The sequence below is a fragment of the Megascapheus bottae genome, chromosome 2, assembly GCF_031878675.1.
Source record: "Megascapheus bottae isolate mThoBot1 chromosome 2, mThoBot2.hap1, whole genome shotgun sequence".
In the NCBI taxonomy this organism is placed as follows: Eukaryota; Metazoa; Chordata; class Mammalia; order Rodentia; family Geomyidae; genus Megascapheus; species Megascapheus bottae.
The window spans coordinates 7,872,883-7,894,009 of record NC_143510.1 but is presented as its reverse complement, the minus strand read 5'-3'; the positions used below and the strand labels follow the sequence as shown (position 1 = coordinate 7,894,009).

General features: G+C 40.6%; 1 protein-coding gene across 1 annotated transcript in view; it reads left to right on the top strand.

The window, feature by feature from the left end:
* The first annotated feature begins 11,572 nt into the window (after positions 1–11,572).
* Positions 11,573–21,127, top strand: part of LOC150066344 (serine/threonine-protein kinase 38-like) — a 28,888-nt gene continuing 19,333 nt past the window's right edge. Inside the window, exons 1-3 of the mRNA XM_090320098.1 lie at positions 11,573–11,593; positions 13,021–13,165; positions 15,560–15,611. Of these exons, the coding sequence (XP_090176224.1) occupies position 11,593; positions 13,021–13,165; positions 15,560–15,611 (198 nt within the window). The 5' untranslated portion in view covers positions 11,573–11,592. The remainder of the gene's footprint in view (positions 11,594–13,020; positions 13,166–15,559; positions 15,612–21,127) is intronic.

Below are 21,127 nucleotides of genomic sequence, written 5' to 3'. Positions count from 1 at the left end.
TTTTCTTGTGGTTAATTGGAGGAGGAGGTAAGAGTCTCACGGGCTTTAGTGTCTGGGCTGGCTTTGAACCACTGTCCTCATATCTCAGCCTCCTGAATAGCTAGGATTATAGGCTGGAGCCACCAAGCCCGGCTGAATTGTACAAATTCTTTTTTTTTCTTTCTTTTTTGGTCATGAGGCTTGAACTCTGGGCCTGGGTACTGTCCCTGAGTGTTTCAGCTCAAGGCTACTGCCCTACTCCTTGAGCCCAAAGTAAAAATGGTGGAGAGCAAGGCTTAAGACCTTGAGTTCACACTTCATTAACTACCTCACTCAAAAAAAAAAGGAGGGAGGTGGGAGTTTGGCCTAGTGGTAGAATGCTTGCTGAGCATGCACAAGGACCGGGGTTGGAGTCTTCGGTACCACATACATAGAAAGAGCTGGAAGTGGTGCTGTGGCTCAGGTGGTAGAGTGCTAACCTTGAGAAAGCCTAAGGACAGTATTCAGGCCCTGAGTTCAAGCCCCAGGACAGAGAGAGAGAGAGAAAAAGAGAGGGAGAGGGAGAGGGGGGCAGGGAGGGAGGGAGAGAGAGAGAGACAGAGAGAGAGAGAAAGAAAGAGAAATGGATGAAGTGGATTTATTCATATTAACATCAAAGTATGTCTGCAAGATTATAAGGGAAACAAGTGAAAGAGACCTTACAGACCTGCTTCTTGTCAAAGTTTTTTGTTTTTTTGTGGATCATGGGGCTTGAACTTGGCCTAAGTATTGTCTCTGAGCTCCACAGCTCAAGGCGAGCACCCTGCTTCTTGTAATACCTAGTTTAAACTGCTGAGTGAGACACTGAAGTTCTGTTGCCTGGCTTAGATTCTGGCTTATTCTGCCCGGTTGATATGTTTTAGGTACTCAGAAAAGTGACTGAGACCCAATCAACTGTTAATTATTGCTATGTTCTTCTAAAACTCTAATGCACTTGAACTCACACACACTTTCATTATTAACTGTCTGTGCAATTTGCTTTTCCTTTATAATCTTGCAGATATACTATCTCCAGGTAACCAGCAAAAAACCAGAAGTAGAGGTATGACTTAAGTGATAGATAACCAGCCTCGAGCAAAAGAGCTAACAGAAGACGTGAGGCCCCACGTTCAAGTCCCAGCACTGGAACACACACACACAATTGGGGACATTGTTCAAATGATAAAGCAGCAATTATTGTTGCAGTCCCCAATACCACAGACATTTTTTTTTAATTTAAGTTTTGTGATGGATGATCTTACAACTGTGCCAAATGAAAGATGCTTCTTAGATCTCTAGTGGAACCTAGAAAAAGGCTGAACAGAGTTGAGCTCATGGGCTGATTTATGGCAGGGTTTGCCTGACCACTTACTTGAATTACAGGATATCCTTGATAACAGCCAACTATACAATTTAGTTTTTATTCCATTTTAGGCTTCTCTTTTTTCATCTTATATTTGTTTTCCAGATAATCCAGAATTAGATACTAAAGATCACAAGACAACAAAAATGGTATGGTCTTATTTAATGAATAGGTGATACAAAGGTCATTCATTAGCATTTAGTGTTCTTTCGTTTTTCTTTTTGGTTTTGTAGGATTTTGTTTTGGGGTGTCTTTTTTTTTCCCCATGGGTCATGAGGCTTGAATTCTGGGCCTGGGCACTGTCCCTGAGCTCTTTAGCTCAAGGCTACCAACCTACCCCTGAGCATGGGTGGTGTCTCTGAGCTCTTCAGCTTAAGGATATGGCCCTACCCTCGAGCCACAGCCCCACTTCCCATTTTCTATGGTTTATTGGAGAGAAGAGTCTCAACATTTTTTAGTGCCCAGGCTGGCTTTGAACCATGATCCTCAATCTCAGCCTCCTGAGTAGCTAGGATTACGGGTGTGAGCCACTGCACCTGGCAGGGTGTCTTAATGAAGTAGCTGTGTTCCAGATTTTCTCATGGTTGCTGAAGTCAAATAGTCTGTGTGGTTAATAGTGAAATATCAGTGTGATGAATCACATAGGCATGTCTGTTTTTAGTTGGGGGTTTTCTGTAGTTACTTGTGATGAGTCACTTGGGTGAGTTTTAAGTGACTTAAAAGCTAAAAGGCAAAAAAAAAAAAAAAAAAAGCTAAAAGGCTCTCATAATTCCAAGGCCTTACACTTAAGTAAGTGTGATCACATCAGGTTCTAATTTTAGTCTTACTTAATTTCTTTTCCCCCAAAGCATTACTGTTTCTAGTTCTAAATATATTCATCTGATGCCTTTTAAGGAGTAGTTTGCATGCTCGGTGCTGATGTCTCATTGTCGTAATCCTGACTGTTGGGGAGGCTGAGATCTGAGGAACCTACTTTGAATCCAGGCAGATAAAAATTAAGATTCCTTCAATTAAGCGCCAAAAAGCTTGAAGTGGAGATGTGGCTCAAGTGGTAAAATACCAGCCTTGATTGAAAAAGGTAAACAAGAATGTGAGACCCTTAGTTCAAGTCTCAGTACTGGTACATTCCAAAGAAGGAGCAATTTTATTTTATTTTTATTTTTTGTGGTTCATGGGGCTTGAACTCAACCTGGGCACTGTCCCTGAGCTCTTCAGCTCAAGGGAACCGCCCTACCCTTGAGCCAACCTCCACTTACATTTTTCTAGAGATAAGAGTCTCAGGTCCTTTTTTGCCTGGGCTGACTTTGAACCATGATTCTCAGATCTCAGCCTCCCAAGTAGCTAGGGTTACATATGTGAGCCACTGCGCCTGGTTCAAGCAATTTTTACTTGAATAGCAAACAAAATATCATAATAAACTAAGGTTAAGAAATATTAAGGATCTGAGAATATGGCTTAGTGGTAGACTGCATGAATTCCTGGGTTCGATTCCTCATTACCACATAAACAGAAAGCAGAAAGCCATACGTGGAGCTGTGGCTCAAGTGATAGAGTGCTAGCTTTGAGCAAAATAACCTCAAGACAGTTCCAGCTGAGAAAGAGAGGGGAGGGGGAGGGAGAGGAAATATGAATATTGAAAGAGACAGAAAATATTGAGAGTCTGTCTATCTATCTATCTATCTATCTATCTATCTATCTATCTATCTATCGAGAGTGAGAGAGAAAGAGAAAATATTAAGGAAGCCAGGTGCCAGGGGCCCATGCCGATAATCCTAGCTACTCAGGAGGCTGAAATCTGAGAATTGTAGTTCAAAGCCAGCCTAGGTGGCTGAAACTCTTATCTCTAACCATCAGAAAACCAGAAATAGAGCTGTGGCCCAAAGTGGTAGTCTTTTTTTTTTTTTGTGCCAGTCCTGAGGCTTGAACTCAGGGCCTGAGCACTGTCCTTGGGTTTTCTCAAGGCTAGAGCTCTACCACTTGAGCACCACTTGCCAGCTTTTTCTATGTATGTGTTACTGCGGAATTGAACCCAGGACTTAGTGTATGCTAGGCAAGCACTCTACCACTAGGCCAAACTCCCAGCCCCCATGAGTTAGTCTTGAATGAAGGAGCTCAGGGACAGTGTCCAGGCCCTGAGTTCAAGCCCCATGACTGACCAAAAAGAAAAAAAAAGAAAAGAAAAATATTAAGAAATAGGTGCAGTTGAGAATTGCACAAAAATTTCTCCCAAAGCTATTCAGTGTTATAGATTTGAATGTTTCAAATAGATGGGAAATTAGAATAGGACTGTATTTGAAATGTATGTTTTAAATTGTATATTTAAACTCCTCTCTTAATCTTGGTGTATTTTCAAGTTTAAGTGTGTATGCAAATATCTGTCTGACCCTGTTCATTCCTTTTAGAAGTTTTTGTTTTCATTTTTGTCAGTTATGGGGCTTGAACTTAGGGCCTAGGCTCTCTCTGTCCCTGATTTTTTTGCTCAAGGCTAGCACTCTACCACTTGGACCCACAACTCCACTTACAGTTTTCTGGTGGTTAATTGGGGGTAAGAGTCAGCAGATTTCCTTGCGAGGGCTGATTTGAACCATGGCTGTCAGGTCTTGGCCTCCTAAGTAGCTAGGATTATAGGTGTGCACCTCCGGGTGCCAGTTAGAAGTTTATTTTTAAGAAATTGAAAAGCAGCCTGGCACGGTGGATCACACCTATAATCCTAGCTACTCAGAAGGCTGAGATCTGAGGATCCTTGTTTGAAGGCAGAAAAGTTTGTGAGACTCTTATCTTGAATTAACCAACTAGAAGTGTGGCTCAAGTGGTAGAGCAACAACTTTGAGTAAAAAATGTCAAACAAAGCTGGATGCTGTAGTTCATACCTATAATCCCAGCTACTCAGGAGGCTGAGATCTTGAGGCCTGTGGTTCAAAGCCAGTCTGGGCAGGAAAGTCCCTGAGACTCTTGTTTCCAATGAACCACCAGAAAACCAGAAGTGGTGCTGTGGCTCAAAGTGGTAGAGCACTAGCCTTGAACAAGAACAGCTCAGAGATGGCTCCCAGGCCCAGAGTTCAAGCCCTAGGACCAAACAACAACAAAAAAGCCAAACAAGATTAAGAGGCCCTAGGTCCAAGCCTCAGTACTAGAGAGACAGAGGAAAAAAATGATAGAAGGAAAGGGTGGGAAGAGAGGGAGGAGGGAGGGATGGACAGAGGGAAGGAAGAAAAGAAGAAGACGATGAAATGAAATGTGAGTGTTCAAAGATGACTGAGCTTTTTATACTTAGCACTGGGTGATTCATCTGTCCAGTCTGCTTCCAAAGCTAGCTCCTCCTTTTCCTTTCCTAAGATGTCACACCACCTCTCACCACTCGCCTTCTTTCCTTGCCTAGTCCATTCATTGGCTGGGTTCTCTGCTCACACTAAACTCCTGCAACACAAAAATCTGCATTTTTGGCTGGACTAATATTTTGAATAAGACATTCTCTTCCTTAAGACAGGCCAAGGCTTTTCTTTGTTTGTGTTTTGTTTCATTTCATGGAACTAGGGATTGAACCCAGGGCTTTTGAGCTTGTTAGAAAAATATCTCTTGACCCATGGACTCAGTCCCTTGGTTCAAATTAAAGATAGGATCTTTAATTTTTCTTCCAGGCTTGCCTTGAACTTGGAATCCTGTCTTCACTTTCCTAGTAGCTGGAATTACAGGTATGTACTAGCTCTTAAATTAAGTCTCAAAAATGATTGAGATGTGTTTACACTGCGTTCTTTTTCATTCCTTTATTTCTAGTGCTAGTATTAAGAGCTCAGATTTAAGGTGTGGGTGTTGATGTTTAGTTTTGTTTTGTTTTGTGGATCAGGGGACTTGAATTCAGAGCCTGGGCACTGTCCTTGAGTATATTTGCTCAAGACTAGCTATCACTTTGAGCCACAGCATCATTTCCGGTTTTCTGGTGGTAAATTGGAGATAAGAGTCTCACAGGCTTTGCTGCCCCAGCTAGTTTCAAACCTCAATCATCAGATCTCAGCCTGTTGAGTAGCTAGAGTAACAGACATGATCCACCAGCACCTGGCTCGAGGCTGTCACTTGAATCATAGCCCCACTTTTGCCTTTTTGCTGGTTAATTGGAGATCAGAGTCACAGACCTTCTGCCCCATCTTACTTTGAACCAAAATCCTTAGATATCAGCCTCCATCATAGTAGTAATATATCTCTGAGCCATGGTGCCTGGCCCATTGCCCTACTTTTGGACTTTGATATGGGCTGTTTGATCACCAATAGAAAAGCCCTCGAAAAAGGTACCAGTTTGAGCCCTTGATTTACATGAAAGTCTCTGATACAGTTGGAATTGATTTTGTACAGGATGAGAGACAGAGTATTAGTTTTAATCTTCTACATGGGAATATCTCATTTTCCCATGTTGAAGAGGCTGATATTTCTACAATACACCTTTTTGGATGTTTTCTCAAGGATCTGATGGCTGAAGCTGTGTGTTTGTTTCTCAATTATCTGTATTACATTAAATTACATTTCTGTTTCTGTGTTAGTACCATGCTGTTCTTGTTACTATGGCTCTGTTGGACCCTTTGAAATCTAGTATTGTCTCATTTCTATTTTTTTTCAAGATTGTGTAGAATGTAGTAATTTGTGTATCAACATAAATTTTGTAATTTTTCTTGATTTCTATGAAGAATGACATTGGAATTTTTTTTGCATCGAAACTCTAGATTGTTTGGCCATGTAGCCACTTTCATATTAATTGTATTTATCCAGTAACCATGGGAAACATTTCCATATTCTAATATCTTCCTCAGTTCTTTTGTTTAGTGTTTTATAATTTTTATTACAGTGGTTTTCACCTTTTTAGTGAAGTTTATCCTTTGATACTTTTTGTTTTTTGATCTGATTGTTTTCTATATTATTTTTCACCCATGATTTGTTTCTTAATAATTGATATATAGGAAAGCTACTGGTGTGTGTGTGTGTGTGTGTGTGTGTGTGTGTGTGTGTGTGTATGTGTGTATCCTGGAGGTTGAATTTAAGGCCTGGATGCTGTTCCAAGCTTTTTTGCTTATGGCTAATACTATGCAAGTTGAGCCACTGTTCTATGTCTGGCCTTTGGTGGTTAATTGGACTTGTCTGCCCAGACTGGCTTTAAACCTGGATTTTCAGATCTCAGCTTCTTAAGTAGCTAGAATTATAGGCATAAGCTACAAGTGCCTGGTTAAGATTAGTTGATTTTGTGTCTATTTTTTCCTAATTTTAAACATTTGGTTTAAGTGGTTTAGTTTTATTAATATATAAATCATTGCAGTGATTTTGATTTTTCTTTGAGGTGAATTTCTGAAAGTAGAATTAATATGACAAAAGATAAAGATATCTTTTACTGTTTTTGCTACAAACTGCCATTTTCCCACCAGAAAGGGTTAACACAGCACCAATATTCCAGAGAAAGGGATCTAAGAACAACTAGGCTCCCCCAAGACAGTCTCCCTAAGTTGTGGCTTCTTTGATGTAGGGAAACTATTTTATGGCTGTAATGTTTCTTTGAAGTTGATAGACTAGTAAAACTGAACTTTTTTTTTTTGCCAGTCCCTTGGCTTTCTCAAGGCTAGTGCTCTTCCACTTGAGCCACAGCTCCACTTCTAGCTTTTTCTGTGTATGTGGTACCAAGGAATCAGACCCAGGTCTTCATGCATGCTAGGCAAGAGCTCTGCCATTAGGCCACACTCCTAGCCCTACTTCCAGCTTTTTCTATGTATGTGGTACCAAGGAATTGAATCCAAGTCTGGGTCTTTGTGCATGTTAGGTAAATACTCTACCACTAGGTCAAACTCCCTGCCCCCTGAACAATTTCTGTATGCTAGTAAAGCTATTTTTATTTTTAATTATTTACCCATCTTTATTGAGGTCATTTTTTTCTTTAGAAGTTGAATATAAAACAGCTATATGTAAGCTATATATAGATAGTGAAAGACTTTTTTTGTGAATATATGTGTAATATAAGGTTATTTCCCCCAACTAACCTTTTTTTTTTTTTTTGCCAGTCCCGGGGACTGACCTCAGAGCCTGAGCACTTAGTGATCTACCACTTGTGCCATAGTACCACTTCAGCTTTTCTATGTATGTGGTAGCCAGGACTGAACCCAGGTCTTCATGCATGCTAGGCATGCACTTTACCACTAGGCCAAATGCCAGGCCCCCAAATTACCATATTGGAAGCTTATTTGATTTTTTTTCTTTTTGCCACTCTTGGTGCTTGAACTCAAGAACCCAGTTTCTCTGAGCTACTTTTGTTCAAGGCTAGCACCATATCAGTTGAGCCAGAGTGCCACTTCCAGGTTTTCCTGTTTATGTGGTACTGGGGAATCAAACACCGAGCTTTATACATGCTAGGCAAACACTCTACCACTAAGCTACATTCCCAGCCATTATTTGAATTTGAAATAGTATATTTGTGTAATTATACCTGGCTTTACTCTTTCTTTCTTTTTTTGGTATGTCACTTCTATCCTTCCTACATTCTAGGAATGATGGCTGCAAAGTGTTGCACAGACACATAAAAATATGGAGGCAGGGGGCCGGGAGTTTGGCCTAGTGGTTAAAGTGCTTGCCTAGCATGCATGAAGACCCGGGCTTGATTCCTCGGTACCCCACATACATAGCAAAAAGCCAGAAGTGGTGCTGAGGCTCAAGCGGTAGAGCTCTAGCCTTGAGAAAGTCCAAGGACAGTGCTCAGGCCCTGAGCTCAAGCCCAGGACTGGCAAAAAAAAAATATGGAGGCAGGGATGTCAACTGTTTCTGCTTTTAGTTGATTTGTGGGCTCCTGTGAACAGCTTTGAAACCCCTCTTAAAATATTTGTTGATATGTTATCATCCAAATCTGAAACACAGAGATAATTGTAGATTTTAATCTTCATTGTTCTAAACTATGGACTATATTGAAAAATGCTTAATGGAGAGAAGCATGTGATAAAATGAGAAGAATCTAGACATGGTGGAGTAGAAAGGTGGACTCTAATGGATACAGAATTTCCAGGAACTCTGCTGCTCTCACTTCAGCTCTCAAGTTTTAAACAGGAAGAGTAACTCTATTGACAGATTTGATTCCAGATTTCGTTCCAGAGAACCCCAAATATGACTTTGGTGTGAAGTCTTCCAATTTCTACCTTCCCTATCACTCTTCCATCTCCCATTCCTTCCATCAGTGTTTTTCTCTCTCCTTGTTTTTGTTTGTTATTTATTTATTTTTGTGGGTCATGGGGCTTGAACTTAGCCTGTCTGTCCCTGAGCTCTTCAGCTCAAGGCTACCACCACCCCTCCAAAAAAAAAATAGAGGGAAAGAGAAAGATGATGGGGGAATACTATATAATATATATTATTGATATGCTACTTGTACCACTAATATATGTAATATTATATAGTATCAATATATATAATATGTTATACATTATTATATTAGATATTATATATTACTAGTTTTTATATTTATAAACATTTATAAATTGTATCATGAACATAATATATGAATTATGTTTATGTTGGTAAATATTTTTACATGACATATTTATTATACATTTATATCATTGATTTTAGAGGTATTATTATTATTATTATTATTATTATTTGCCAGTCCTAGAGCTTGGACTAAGGGCCTGAGCACTGTTCTTGGGCATTTCTCAAGGCTAGCACTCTACCACTTGAGCCACAGCACCACTTCCGGCTTTTTCTATGTATGTGGTATCAAGGAATCAAACCCAGGGCTTCATGGATGTTTGTCAAGCACTCTACCACTAGGCTACACACCCAGCCAAGGTTATTGTTTTATATTGCAAGGCTATATAAAAATAAAATAATATTAAAGATACTCCCCGAAATATATTGCAGGAGAACTGAAGTGAAATAGTTTTACCAGTCAATATTTTCTTCCTTTATAAGTTTTTTGATACTAAATGTTTGAGTTATTTCCATTCCCCAGGCTTTATATACTAAAGAATGTTGGACTTAGGTATTGGAAATATCAGTATTAATGAATAAGATAGCCTGGGGAAAACATGAAAACCAGAAGTTCAAGAGTAGATAGTGGGTTTTTGTTTTTTGTGTTTTTTTTTTTGATGCTTGTGGGTCTTGAACTCTGGGTCTAGTAGCTGTACTGAGCTCTTTAGCTCAAGATTTGGCTCTACTCCTTGAACCACAGCACCACTTCCAATTTTCTGGCCCAGAGTTTCCAGTTCTTTAATGCCAGGGCTGTCTTTGAACTGTGATTCTCAGATCCCAGCCTCCTAAGTAGCAGGATTACAGGTGTGAGCTGGCTCTCTTAATATAACAAAAATGTTTTTGGTTTCTCCATATAATTTTGCCAAAAGAATATATAGGCTGAAACAAATGCAGTTATGTGTGAGCCACTTTATCTTCGTAGAAACTAGTAAAGCAGTTTGAAAATTCTCCTTTTAAGCCAGATCTGGATAGTTTTCCTGCTCATAAATACCCTACCTGCTAGAAGAAAGGCAGAGCAAATTAAAGCATCCTAAAAACTTTAGGATTTAGGGATTTAAAGATACTAGAAAGTTTGTTTATTTTGCTTTTTAAAAAATATTTGGCTAGTTTTGTTATTTTATTTTGGATCACCACTGCAGTCTCCAGTCAACTTTACTGTCAGCATAACTTTGCAGATATTTTTCCAGTTTCCTGAGAGTGTTTTGCTTTTTTTGTATGAGGATATTGAGGCTTGAACTCAGGATTTCATGCTTTTCCTTAGCTTTTTCACTCAAGGCTGGTATTCTCTACCACCTGATCCTCATCTCTATGTCTCACTTTTTGCTGGTTACTTGGAGGATCTCTTTGATTTCTTCAGATCTCAATCTTCTGAGTAGATGGATTATAAACTAGCCATCCACAACAGGCTGGGAAGTCTTACAATAAACAACTTTCTTTCCTTTGCATAATAATTTATTATAGCACTTTACACATTTGAAAAATTAAGCTCAGTGCCTAAATATCTTAAATTTTCATAAGCCAGGTACCTTTCTTGTGTAGCTCCTATGTAGTTTCTAGATGGCCTTACACTAAGCAGATCAAATATTATGGTTTATGTCTGTGGGGAAATACGTTCTGAGGCAAACGGAACTTTTTTTTTTTTTTTGCTAGTCCTGGGCTTGAGCTCAGGGCCTGACCACTGTCCTTGGGCGTTCTTAAGGATAGAGCTCTACCACTTGAGCTACAGCTGCACTTCTGGCTTGTTTTTCTACGTATATGGTACTGAAGAGCTCAGGAACAGCACCCAGGCCCAGAGTTCAAGCCCCACAACTTACCCCTCCACTCCCTCCCCCCCAAAAAAAACAAAAAGAGAAAGAAATGGATGTTGATCTTATAGTCGATGTTCCAAGACAAAGGAGAAAATGTTGTTACTCAGGGAAGTTTCTAGTTTGGCGAGAGAAACGGAGTGGTAGCCTTAAGCAGTGGTACCTGAGATACATGGGCAGAAATGAAGAGTGACAGAGGGGTCTGGTAGAGATGTTGAGAAGTCACCACAGGGACATAGAGGTTCAGCTGGGTGCCTGCAGAGAAAGTGGATGTGACTGGTGTAGGGTTATGTCATGGGAGGGCTTAGGGACAGGAGTACCTCAGGGATGTTGGGACAGAAGTGAGTGGTGACAGAGTGGCGGATAAGCCTAAAGGCAAGCTGGAGTCCTGATTTCACAGCCTGGCTTTGTGACTTCTCTGCTATTGTCCTGCTTCACATGGCTATTCTGAGGAAGAAATGGGAAGTGTTTCCATGACATGTCCTTAAGGCTGAAATGGGAAGTGTTGTTAGCCTTTGTTCTAAGGATGGAAGGGGAAGTGTTGCCATGATTTGTTTTCAGGAAGAAGTGGGAAGCGTTGCCATTGTATATAGTTTATGCTTATAGAACTTACTTGTTAACCTGACTGGTTCATATATGTGTGATTCCTGCCTGATTCCTTGGCTCGGGGTGGGGGGGGGCAGCATCATAGGTCTTGAACTTGGCCTCGACATTGTCCATGAGCTCTTCAGCTCAAGACTACCATCCTATCCTTGAGCCAAGCTCACTTCCCATTTTCTAGAGGTTAAGAGTCTCAGGTTCTTTTGTGCCCAGGCTGGCTTTGAACCTTGATCCTCAGATCTCAGCCTCCTGAGTAGCAAGGATTACAGGCATGAGCCACCCTGCTGGCTCCTGCCTGATTCTTAAGAGCATTTGCATTTCTTTAGAAAACAAGATGGACTTCAGAGTTTAGAGAACTATGCTACTTTTTGTGAGGCACTGTCAGGAATGACATAATTCAGAATAAAAAGGGCAGTCTTGACCTCATTTAGAGAAGCCAATTCCTACTAGTAGTTTCTTCTAAAGTGTATACCTGTAGAAATAGTTTTAGACTGATACTTGCTTATATAGTTGACATAATATGTGTCATGGGGTTTATGTGGCAGAATCTACTTAGGATATACATGTGTGTGTGTGTGTGTGTGTATATGTGTGTGTGTGTATGTATGTGTGTGACATAGACCCCCATGAGGCAGAATCTACTTGGATACACACACACACACACACACACACACACACACACACACACACACACACATATATATATATAATTATACATAATAGGAAATGTTTTGGTGCCAGTACTAGAGCTTAAACTCAGAGCCTGGGCACTGTTGCTTAACTTTTTCACTCAAGGCTAGCCTTCTACCACTTCAGTAGCAGCTCCATATCTAGCTTTTTTGGTGGTTAATTGGAGATAAGAGTCTCACAAACTTTCCACCTGGATGCTTTGAACCTTGATCCTCAAGGTTTCAGCTTCCTGAGAAGCTAGGATTATTGACACCCAGATAGGAGATTTACATTTACAGGAGCAATAACCATAGCTATTAGGCACATCTTAAAGATTTTATTTAGTAATCAAGAAATCAGCCAAGTAGATTGACAAAATTCTTTTTAATGCAATTGAAAGTTTCTGTATATCAATGCCTATATTTTATGTAGATTTCCACTGCTATTTCTTTACTGTAATTAAGTCTGTTTCTGTAAATAAAAAATTAATTTTTGGCTGGGTGCCAGTGGCTCATGCCTGGAATCCAAGATACTCAGGAGGCTGAGATCTGAGGATCACGATTCAAAGCTAGCCCGGGCACAAAAATCCATGAGACTTTTTATCAGAAGTGGTGCTGTGGCTTCAAGGGGTAGGGCCTTGAGCTGAAGAGCTCAGGGACAGTCCCCAGGCCCAGAGTTCAAGTCCCACCACCGATAAAAAAATAGGAATTTTTCTGTCTTTTGTGTGCTGGCCCTAATCTCAGAGCCTGGATGTAGGCCCTGAATTTTTTGCTCAAGGCTGAGCACTCTACAACTTGCACTACAGTTCAGCTTTTGGCTCTATTGGTGGTTACTTGGTGAAGAGTCTGACAGACTTTATTGCGTGGGCTGATTTTGAATTGTGATCCTCAGATCTCCTGAGTAGCTGGGACTATAGGCATGAGTCACTGTGTCTGGCTCAAAATTAATACATTTTTTTTTGCTTTGTGAATAATGCCTCTCTTTTCATTGACTGTTAGATTTTTATTTAAATCTAATGTAGGTAAAGTTAAGCATTTCTAGAACTTGTTATAGAAAAGTTTTTTCCTTCCTATTGAATAATTTGTTTTTAATATGTCCTTTTAGTGTCTATTACTATGGCAATGATGGCAGGGACTGCAGCCTCCTTTCCTATGAGCAACCATACCCGGGAAAGAGTAACTGTAGCCAAGCTCACACTGGAAAACTTTTACAGCAACCTGATTGTTCAGCATGAAGAGAGGGAAACCAGGTATATAAAATACTGGTCACATGTAAACAAACTGTGCTGGGTGTGTTGGTGAACCTCCATAAGGCTGTAGGAGAATTGTGAGTTTGAGGGCTTGGTGATGAAACAGCTTAAAGAGAGGGGGTTGAAGGAGAGAGGAAAGGAGGAAGGGATGAAGGAAGAAGTAAAGGAGGGAAGGAGAAAGGGAGGGAGGGACTGGTGGAAGGAAGGAGGGAAGGAGCTAGGGAATAAAGGAGGGAGGAAGGGAGGAAATGGAAAGTAAGAAAGAAAAAGGGAAAGAAACAAGGAAGCAAACCTACCCTGTGATTGGACAGTAAGCTTATCTTTCACTAACAGATCTAATCTGTTACCTGTCACTAACAGATAATAGATAGTTGCCTGCTGACTTAATTTTTCTGCCCTGACACTGCATCTAGTTATATTTTTACAAAATAATTTTCTGTGAACCCAGTGTGCACTCTTCATATTTATATCTCTTGTCAGTTTGAGTCTTAAATAAACCTTTTCAAGCTCTAAAATTGTGGTATATCTCTTTGTATTTTCATTCAGAAGCCTGCTTCAACAGGATTGGCTTTAATTTCTAGTGTTTTCTTACAGGCCTTGAGTTTTTTCACTCAAGGTTAACCCTCTACTGCTTGAGCCACAGCTCCACTTTCAGCTTTTTTCCCCCTCAGTCCTGGGCTTGAGCTCAGGGCCGGAGCACTATCCTTGGGTTTTTCTCAAGGCTAGAACACTACCACTTGAGCCACAGCACCATTTCCAGCTTTTTTCTTTGTATGTGCTACCGAGGAATCAAACCAGGGTCGTTGTGCCTGCTAGGCAAGCACTCTACCACTAGGCCAAACTCCTAGCCCAAAAAGCAAATATTCTGAGTATATGCCAAAATGGCCTTCCAGTTTCTAAAGAATTTTAATAAAATTAAATATACCTGTTACACTGAACATCTATCCTTGAGTAAGTGTTGAAATCATGATTCAAACACAAGAAAGGATAGCTACCTTAAAATATATGCTTTCAACATCATTACCTACCTCTACTAGTATAAGCTTGAAGGAATAGTAATTTTCCTATTAAAACATTAGTCATCTTTATTAACTAATATTTATGCAGGGGGAAGTTTAGAAATGATGATTTGGGTGCTGGGAGTTTGGCCTAGTGATAGAGTGATGATTGCCGAGCATGCATGAAGACCCGGGTTCGATTCCATGGTACTATATACACAGGAAAAGCTGGAAGTGGTGCTGTGGCACAAGTGGTAGAGTTCTTGCCTTGAGAAAAAGCTCAAGGACAGTGCTCAAGACCTGAGTTCAAGGCTCAGGACTGGCAAAAATAAAATGGTGATTTGGGCTACCTACATCTGTAAGTAGTAGAGCACTTTCCACTTGCCTAGCTACTTAGGGGCTGAGATCTGTAGATCCCAGTTCACAGTCAGTCGGAGAGAAAAGTCCCTTGACATTCTTTACTTCAGCAGCAAAAAGCCAGTGGCTCAAGTAGTAGAGTGAAAAGTATTAGGGACAGTGCCCAGGCTCTGAGCTTACTTCCCAGTATGAACACACACATGCACATGCACACAGAGCATCTTTTGCCTGTATGATAAATTGTTGTTGGTCATGGGGCTTGAACTCAGGGCCTGAGCTATGTCCCTGAGCTCTCACTGAAGACTAGCACTTCACCACCCTGAGTCATAGTTCCAGTTCCAGTTTTTGAGTGGGTAATTGTCGGTAAGAGTCTCACACTACCTAGACTGGCTTCAAACTGAACAGGATCCTCAGATCTCACCCTCCGGAGTAGGTAGGATTATAAGCATGAGCCACTGGTACCCATCAAAAGCTTGTATCTTGAGAAACTATAGGTTCGGTTTTTTTTTTTTTTGGCCAGTCCTGGGGCTTGAACTCAGGGCCTGAGCACTGTCTTTAAGCTTTCTCACAGCTAGAGCTCTACCACTTAAGCCATAGCACTACTTCCAACTTTTTCTATGTATGTGGTACCAAGGAATCAAACTCGGGTCTTTGTGTATGCTAGGCGAGCACTCTACCACAAACTCCTTCCTGAGAAACTATTCTTTGTAAACACTTGAATCTTGATTCAGTTTGAAAGCTTCTTTTTAGCCGAGCATACAAAGTGGTTAGCTTAAATAATAAATATATGTCTTTCTTTCCCTTTTTTTAATGCTAGTTCTGAGGCTTGAACTTGGGGCCTGAGCACTGTCCTTGGACACTTTTTGCTAGTGCTCTGTCATTTGAGCCACAGAGCCACTCGCAGCTTTTTCTGCATACGTGGAATCTGTGTACATACTGAGGAATGCAACTCAGGGCTTCGTGCACACTCTGACCAATATATTTCTTAAACAGAAATAAGAATACATGTAAAATTTTAACTGTCTTTTCTTTTAAAAAGGCAGAAGAAATTAGAAGTGGCCATGGAGGAAGAAGGATTGGCAGATGAAGAGGTAAAGTGATGTTTTTATACATGTACAAAAAATAATCCCAGTGATTTTATCAGTCAGCTGGTTTTATAGCTTAGTACTTGTATAACTTTTAATTCTTTTGCAGCTTTAATGATTTCATCATTTGAATATGGGCTTGCTTGTTGCAATCCTAGCCACCTTTATAAAGAGGCAGTATTTAAAAAAAATCCAGCAATATATATTTGGTGAATGTTATTTACAGTATTCTTTCTCTCCCCTCTTCCTCTGTCCTTCCTTCCTTATACTGATTTCAGGCTCAAGGAATATTACAAATAAACCTGAAATAAAATGTGCCTTATATATTTTAATAAACGTAAAGCTTTAAAAAGGGATTTTTATACTGTCTCCTTCAGTAACACATATGCTTGTTTGTGTGTGCAATTATGTAAAAAAAATGTGTGTCTATGTTATAGTCCTAGAGGGATAGTTCATGATACAATCTTTGCTTATTATGTCCATCCCTAGCATGGCCAAAAATTAAGAAGAAAAGCCAGCAATAAATATGTATACACTGTAGGATATAGCAATCTTTAATAGAAGCAGAAGCTGGAAGCTGGTGGCTCACACCTATTTGTAATTACTCTGGAGGCTGAGATCTGAGGATTAAGCCTTAAGCCAGCTTGGGCAGACGAATCTGTGAGGCGGCGGCCTCCTCCTCCACCTCCACCTCTTCCTCCTCCTCCTCCTCCTCCTCCTCCACCTCCTCCTCCTCCTCCTCCTCCTCCTCCTCCTCCTCCTCTTCCTCCTCCTCCTCCTCCTTCCTCTTCTCCCTGTTCCTCCCTCCTCCTCTCTCCTCCTCCTCCCTCCTCCTCCTTGCTCCTCTTCCTTGCTCCTCCTCCTTGCTCCCCCTTCCTTCTTCTCCTTCCTCCTCCCCCCTCCCTCCTTCCCCCCTCCCTCCTCCTCCACCTCCTCCTCCTCCTTCTGTCATAAGACTTTAACTCAATGCCTGGACTCCAGCCCTCAGTTCTTTTGCTCAAGGCCAGCACTCTACCACATGAACCACCAGAGCCCAACTTGTGATATATATATATATATATATATATATATATATATAGACACACACACACACACACACACACACACACACACACACATATGATCTCCAATTAATCATCAAAAAGCCAGGAGTAAGCCAAGTGTTTGTGACTTACACCTGTAATACTAGCTACTTAGGAGTCTTGAGATCTGAGGATTGTGGTTCAAAGCCAGCTGGGGCAGGAAATTTTATCAGACTCTTATCTCCACTTAACTACTAAAAGAGTCAGAAGTGGATCTGTGGCTCACGTGGTGCCAATTCTGAGGTTTCAACTCAAGGCCTCATGTCATCCTTTGGCTTTTTCACTCAAGGTTGGTACTCTACCATTTGAACCATACCTTCATTTCTGGCTTTTTTTTTGAGGGAGGATGGTGATGTTCTAAGAAATGAACTTGGGGCCTGTTCAGAGCTAGTACTCCACCACCTGAGCCACAGATCCACTTCTGACTTTTAGTATTGTAGACAAGTAAAAAGCAAAATTATATGTATATATAATTACATGTGAACATGTCAATGTAAGTTGATAGCACTAGTGGAAAGCTGTCCTTAGAATAATTAACTAAGAAACGTAGACTTTATTTGCTAGATGACAGGGAATCACTACCTAGTTGATTAACAGCTTCCTGAGTATACTATAAAAAACAAAACTCTTGGGCTGGGAGTTTGGCCTAGTGGTAGAGTGCTTGCCTAGCATACATGAAGACCCAAGTTCGATTCCTTGGTACCACATATATAGAAAAAAGCTGGAAGTGGTGCTGAGGCTCAAGTGGTAGAGTGCTAGCCTTGAGAAAGCCCAAGCCCAGGACTGTCTTGGGGCTGGGAGGTTGGCCTAGTGGTAGAGTGCTTGCCTAGCATACATGAAGACCCAAGTTCGATTCCTTGGTACCACGTATATAGAAAAAAGCTGGAAGTGGTGCTGAGGCTCAAGTGGTAGAGTGCTAGCCTTGAGAAAGCCCAAGCCCAGGACTGTCTTGGGGCTGGGAGGTTGGCCTAGTGGTAGAGTGCTTGCCTAGCATGCACGAAGACCTGAGTTTGATTCCTTGGTACCACATACATAGAAAAAAAGCCAGTCATGGTGCTCTGGCTCAAATGGTAGAGTCCTAACCTTGAGAAATCCCAAGGACAGTGCCCAGGCCCTGAGTTCAAGGCCCAGTACTGGAAAAAATAATCTTGAGATAGAATTTGTTTTTGAACTCATGTAATATTACAGATAATTAATTCCCATTACGGTATTACATGATCCATAGAATGATGACACTTCCTTTTTGGTATGTACTGTTTGTATTCAAAACTTTGTAAGTATTGTTGATGGCCACATTATAGAAGCTGTCAGATATTCCAGTGTACACCGTCAGCATTGATTTGGTCGAGTCCTGTCTGTAGACTTTTAGTACATGTTCTGAAATGGTACAACTGGGGCTTGAACTCAGGATGTGCTAGTCTCATTTGTTTTTTTTTTTCCCACAAGGCTGGCATGCTGCCACTTGAGCCACACCTTTACTCCTAGCTTTTTGGGGTTAATTGGAAGTAAGTCTCATGGACTTTCATGCGCAGGAAGGCATCTTTAGATCTCACCTTTCCGAGTAACTAAGATTACACGTATGAACCACTAGGCTAGGCCTGTACTGTTTTTATAATCTGGAGAGAAAGGGGGGGGTGATTAAAAATTACCTTTCAAATGTGGTGTATTTATTTACTTACATCAACAAAGCAAAACCTTTTTTTATTTTTTGCTATATTCTTGGAGAACATGATACTATACTGCCCCCATGTGGTTTGTTCAAGTAGTCATAGCCTTAAATTTGAAAACAAAGTCCGTTAAGGCTGCAAATACTTTCGGGCACACCATCAATATCTTAGTAAAAAGAACTTAAAGAAAATTCTTGCAGTTGATTGTAGTTGATGTAGAATCTATCTTAGTTCTTATGTATAATTGTAGCTTTAATTGCATTTTATAGATTCAAAGCCCAGTATAATCTCTCAACACAAACCTAGTAAATCTGTACATCTCTTAGGAAAATGATTGTTTCATTTTAATGTTAATTCTCCTTATTACCTGATTTATGTTTGTGTGTGTGTGTGTCTGTGTCTGTCTGTACTGGAGTTTGAACTCAAGGCTTCATTTAGCTATGTAACTCAAGGCTAGTCACCTACCACTTGAGCAACACCTCTGCTTTCCATTTTTTGCTGGTTATTTGGATATAAGAGTCTCACAGACGTCTCTTCCCAGGCTGGCCTTGAAATAGGATCCCCAGATCTTAGTTTCTTGAGTACTAGGATTACAGATTGTGTGCCTCTAGTACCCAGCTATCATCTGATGTTTTACAAAAAATGTTCTGTTTTATTGTTGTCTAAATTTACCACAGTACTCTTATGGTATCAAAAGACCATTAAAGTTTCTTTTGTTTTGTCAGTTGTGGGACTTGAACTCTGGGCCTGGGCAGTGTCCCTCAACTCAAGGCTAGCTCTCTACCACTTGAGTCAGAGCACTACTTCTGGTTCCCTAGTGATTAATTGGCAATGAGAGTCTCATGGATTTTGGTGCCCAGGCTGGCTTTGAACCATGATCCTCAAATCTCAGCCTCCTTGAGTAGCTAGGATTACAGGTATGAACCACTGGCGCCCTGCTAAACCAAGTTGTTTTTGTTTGTTTTTTTTTTGCTTGAGCTCAAGGCCAAGGAATCAAACCCCGGTCTTCATGCATGCTACGCAAGCACTCCACGACTAAGCCAAACTCCTGGCCTAGACCAAGTTTTTTTTGTTTTGTTTTGTTTTGACATTAAATTTTTTTTAATTAAATGATTTTTGTACACAAAGCTCAATAATACTGAAAAGTCACAGGATACTTAGGGGGCAGTCAATGTGTACATTTTCAAAAGTTAGATATTGTTGTTTTATATGAATTTATAGTATAATCCATATGTTTTCAGGCTTTAAAATAAACTGGTAGTGTTTTATAAGAAATTATAGTATGGTCCAAATATTTTCAGGCTTTGGAATCAATGTTGAGTGACTTGGAGACAGTAGCACAGGAGTTGGCCCAGGTGTAGAAGGGTAGGGGGAGGTGCAGAGACTGAAAAAGTCATGTTGGGGATGGCACCACAGCCTTGTCAGTGTGCTCATTCAGGTGGCCCTTGAGAGAGGGAGGAAAGGACTTTAGCTAGACCCAAGAGAAGGCACTTGAGGGCCTCTTTTCTATTTATCTCCTTCACCAAGACATAGTTGTCTTAAAATTCCCCTCCCCTACCCCCATATACACCTTGCATTTCTTTGGAGAATCCAAGAATAGATACACTGCAGTACCTTCCAGCACAATAAACACAGCATCATTCCTTGACTAGGGTTCTGAGAAGGAAGAGGAAGGTGACCTCTGCCTTGGTAGAGGCCAAGATTTTATTCTTATGGAAGCAAAACTGGCACATACAGCCCCAGAGATTTCATGGTAGTCCTGCTTGTTGAGTTTCTATCAGGATGGTTTGAGGATCCTTGCAAACACAGGATATAGACAGGTGTCTGTCCCTTAGTTAAATGTTCCTAAATTGTACTTTTTTTTTGTCAGTTGTGGAGCTTGAACTCTGGGCCTGGCCGCTGTCCCCAGGCTCTTCAGCTCAAGACTTCTACCCTACCCCTGGGTCTGGGCATTGTCCCTGAGCTCTTCAGCTCAAAGCTACTGCTCTACCCCTTGAGCCACAGCACCACTTCTGGTTTTCTAGTGGTTAATGGGAGAGAAGAGTCTCATGAACTTTAGTGCCCTGGCTGGCTTTGAACCACCATCCTTAGATCTAGGCTTCCTGAGTAGCTAGGATTACAGGTGTGAGCCACTGTGCCTGGTTACAATTTTGTTTTTTGCTCAGTTCCAAGTATTTTGTTTAATTTTTGTCAGTCTCTGCACATTTTCAAACATGAGTTACAAGGACATTAGTAATTAGTAATTGTTTCCATAACTTACTGTTTTGGCAAGCAGAGATTATGTAAGAGGGAGTTCTCTTATTTCCTCACCTTTTAGCTGCTCTCTTGTCCATCTCTATTCTTAAAAGGAAGACTTTATTAAAATTACACACCAATAGAGTAATGTGAAATCTTATGAGATCATTTTGAGGTCTGCCATCTCCAGAATATGGCTATTTAATTTTCAGTCTACTGAATGTCAGTTCTTGGGTAGGTGAAGTGGCTTTTCATACCTCAGTGTCCTCTCTTTCCCTTTATTTTCTCTATTCCCTTTGGCTAGACCAAGTTTTTAAATTGCACTCATAACATTTATTTTCACAGGGATGTTTGAATCTAAGATGTAATGTCTTGATTTCATCATCTTTAACATTGCTAGAGGTATCTGACACTATATTGTATATATGATACATGCTTAAATATCTGAATAATTCACTTAACTCTTTTATAGAAGAAATTGGCAGGAGCAGGGATAGTGCTTATTGTTAATTTCGGCTGACTTAAAGAGCAATATTTC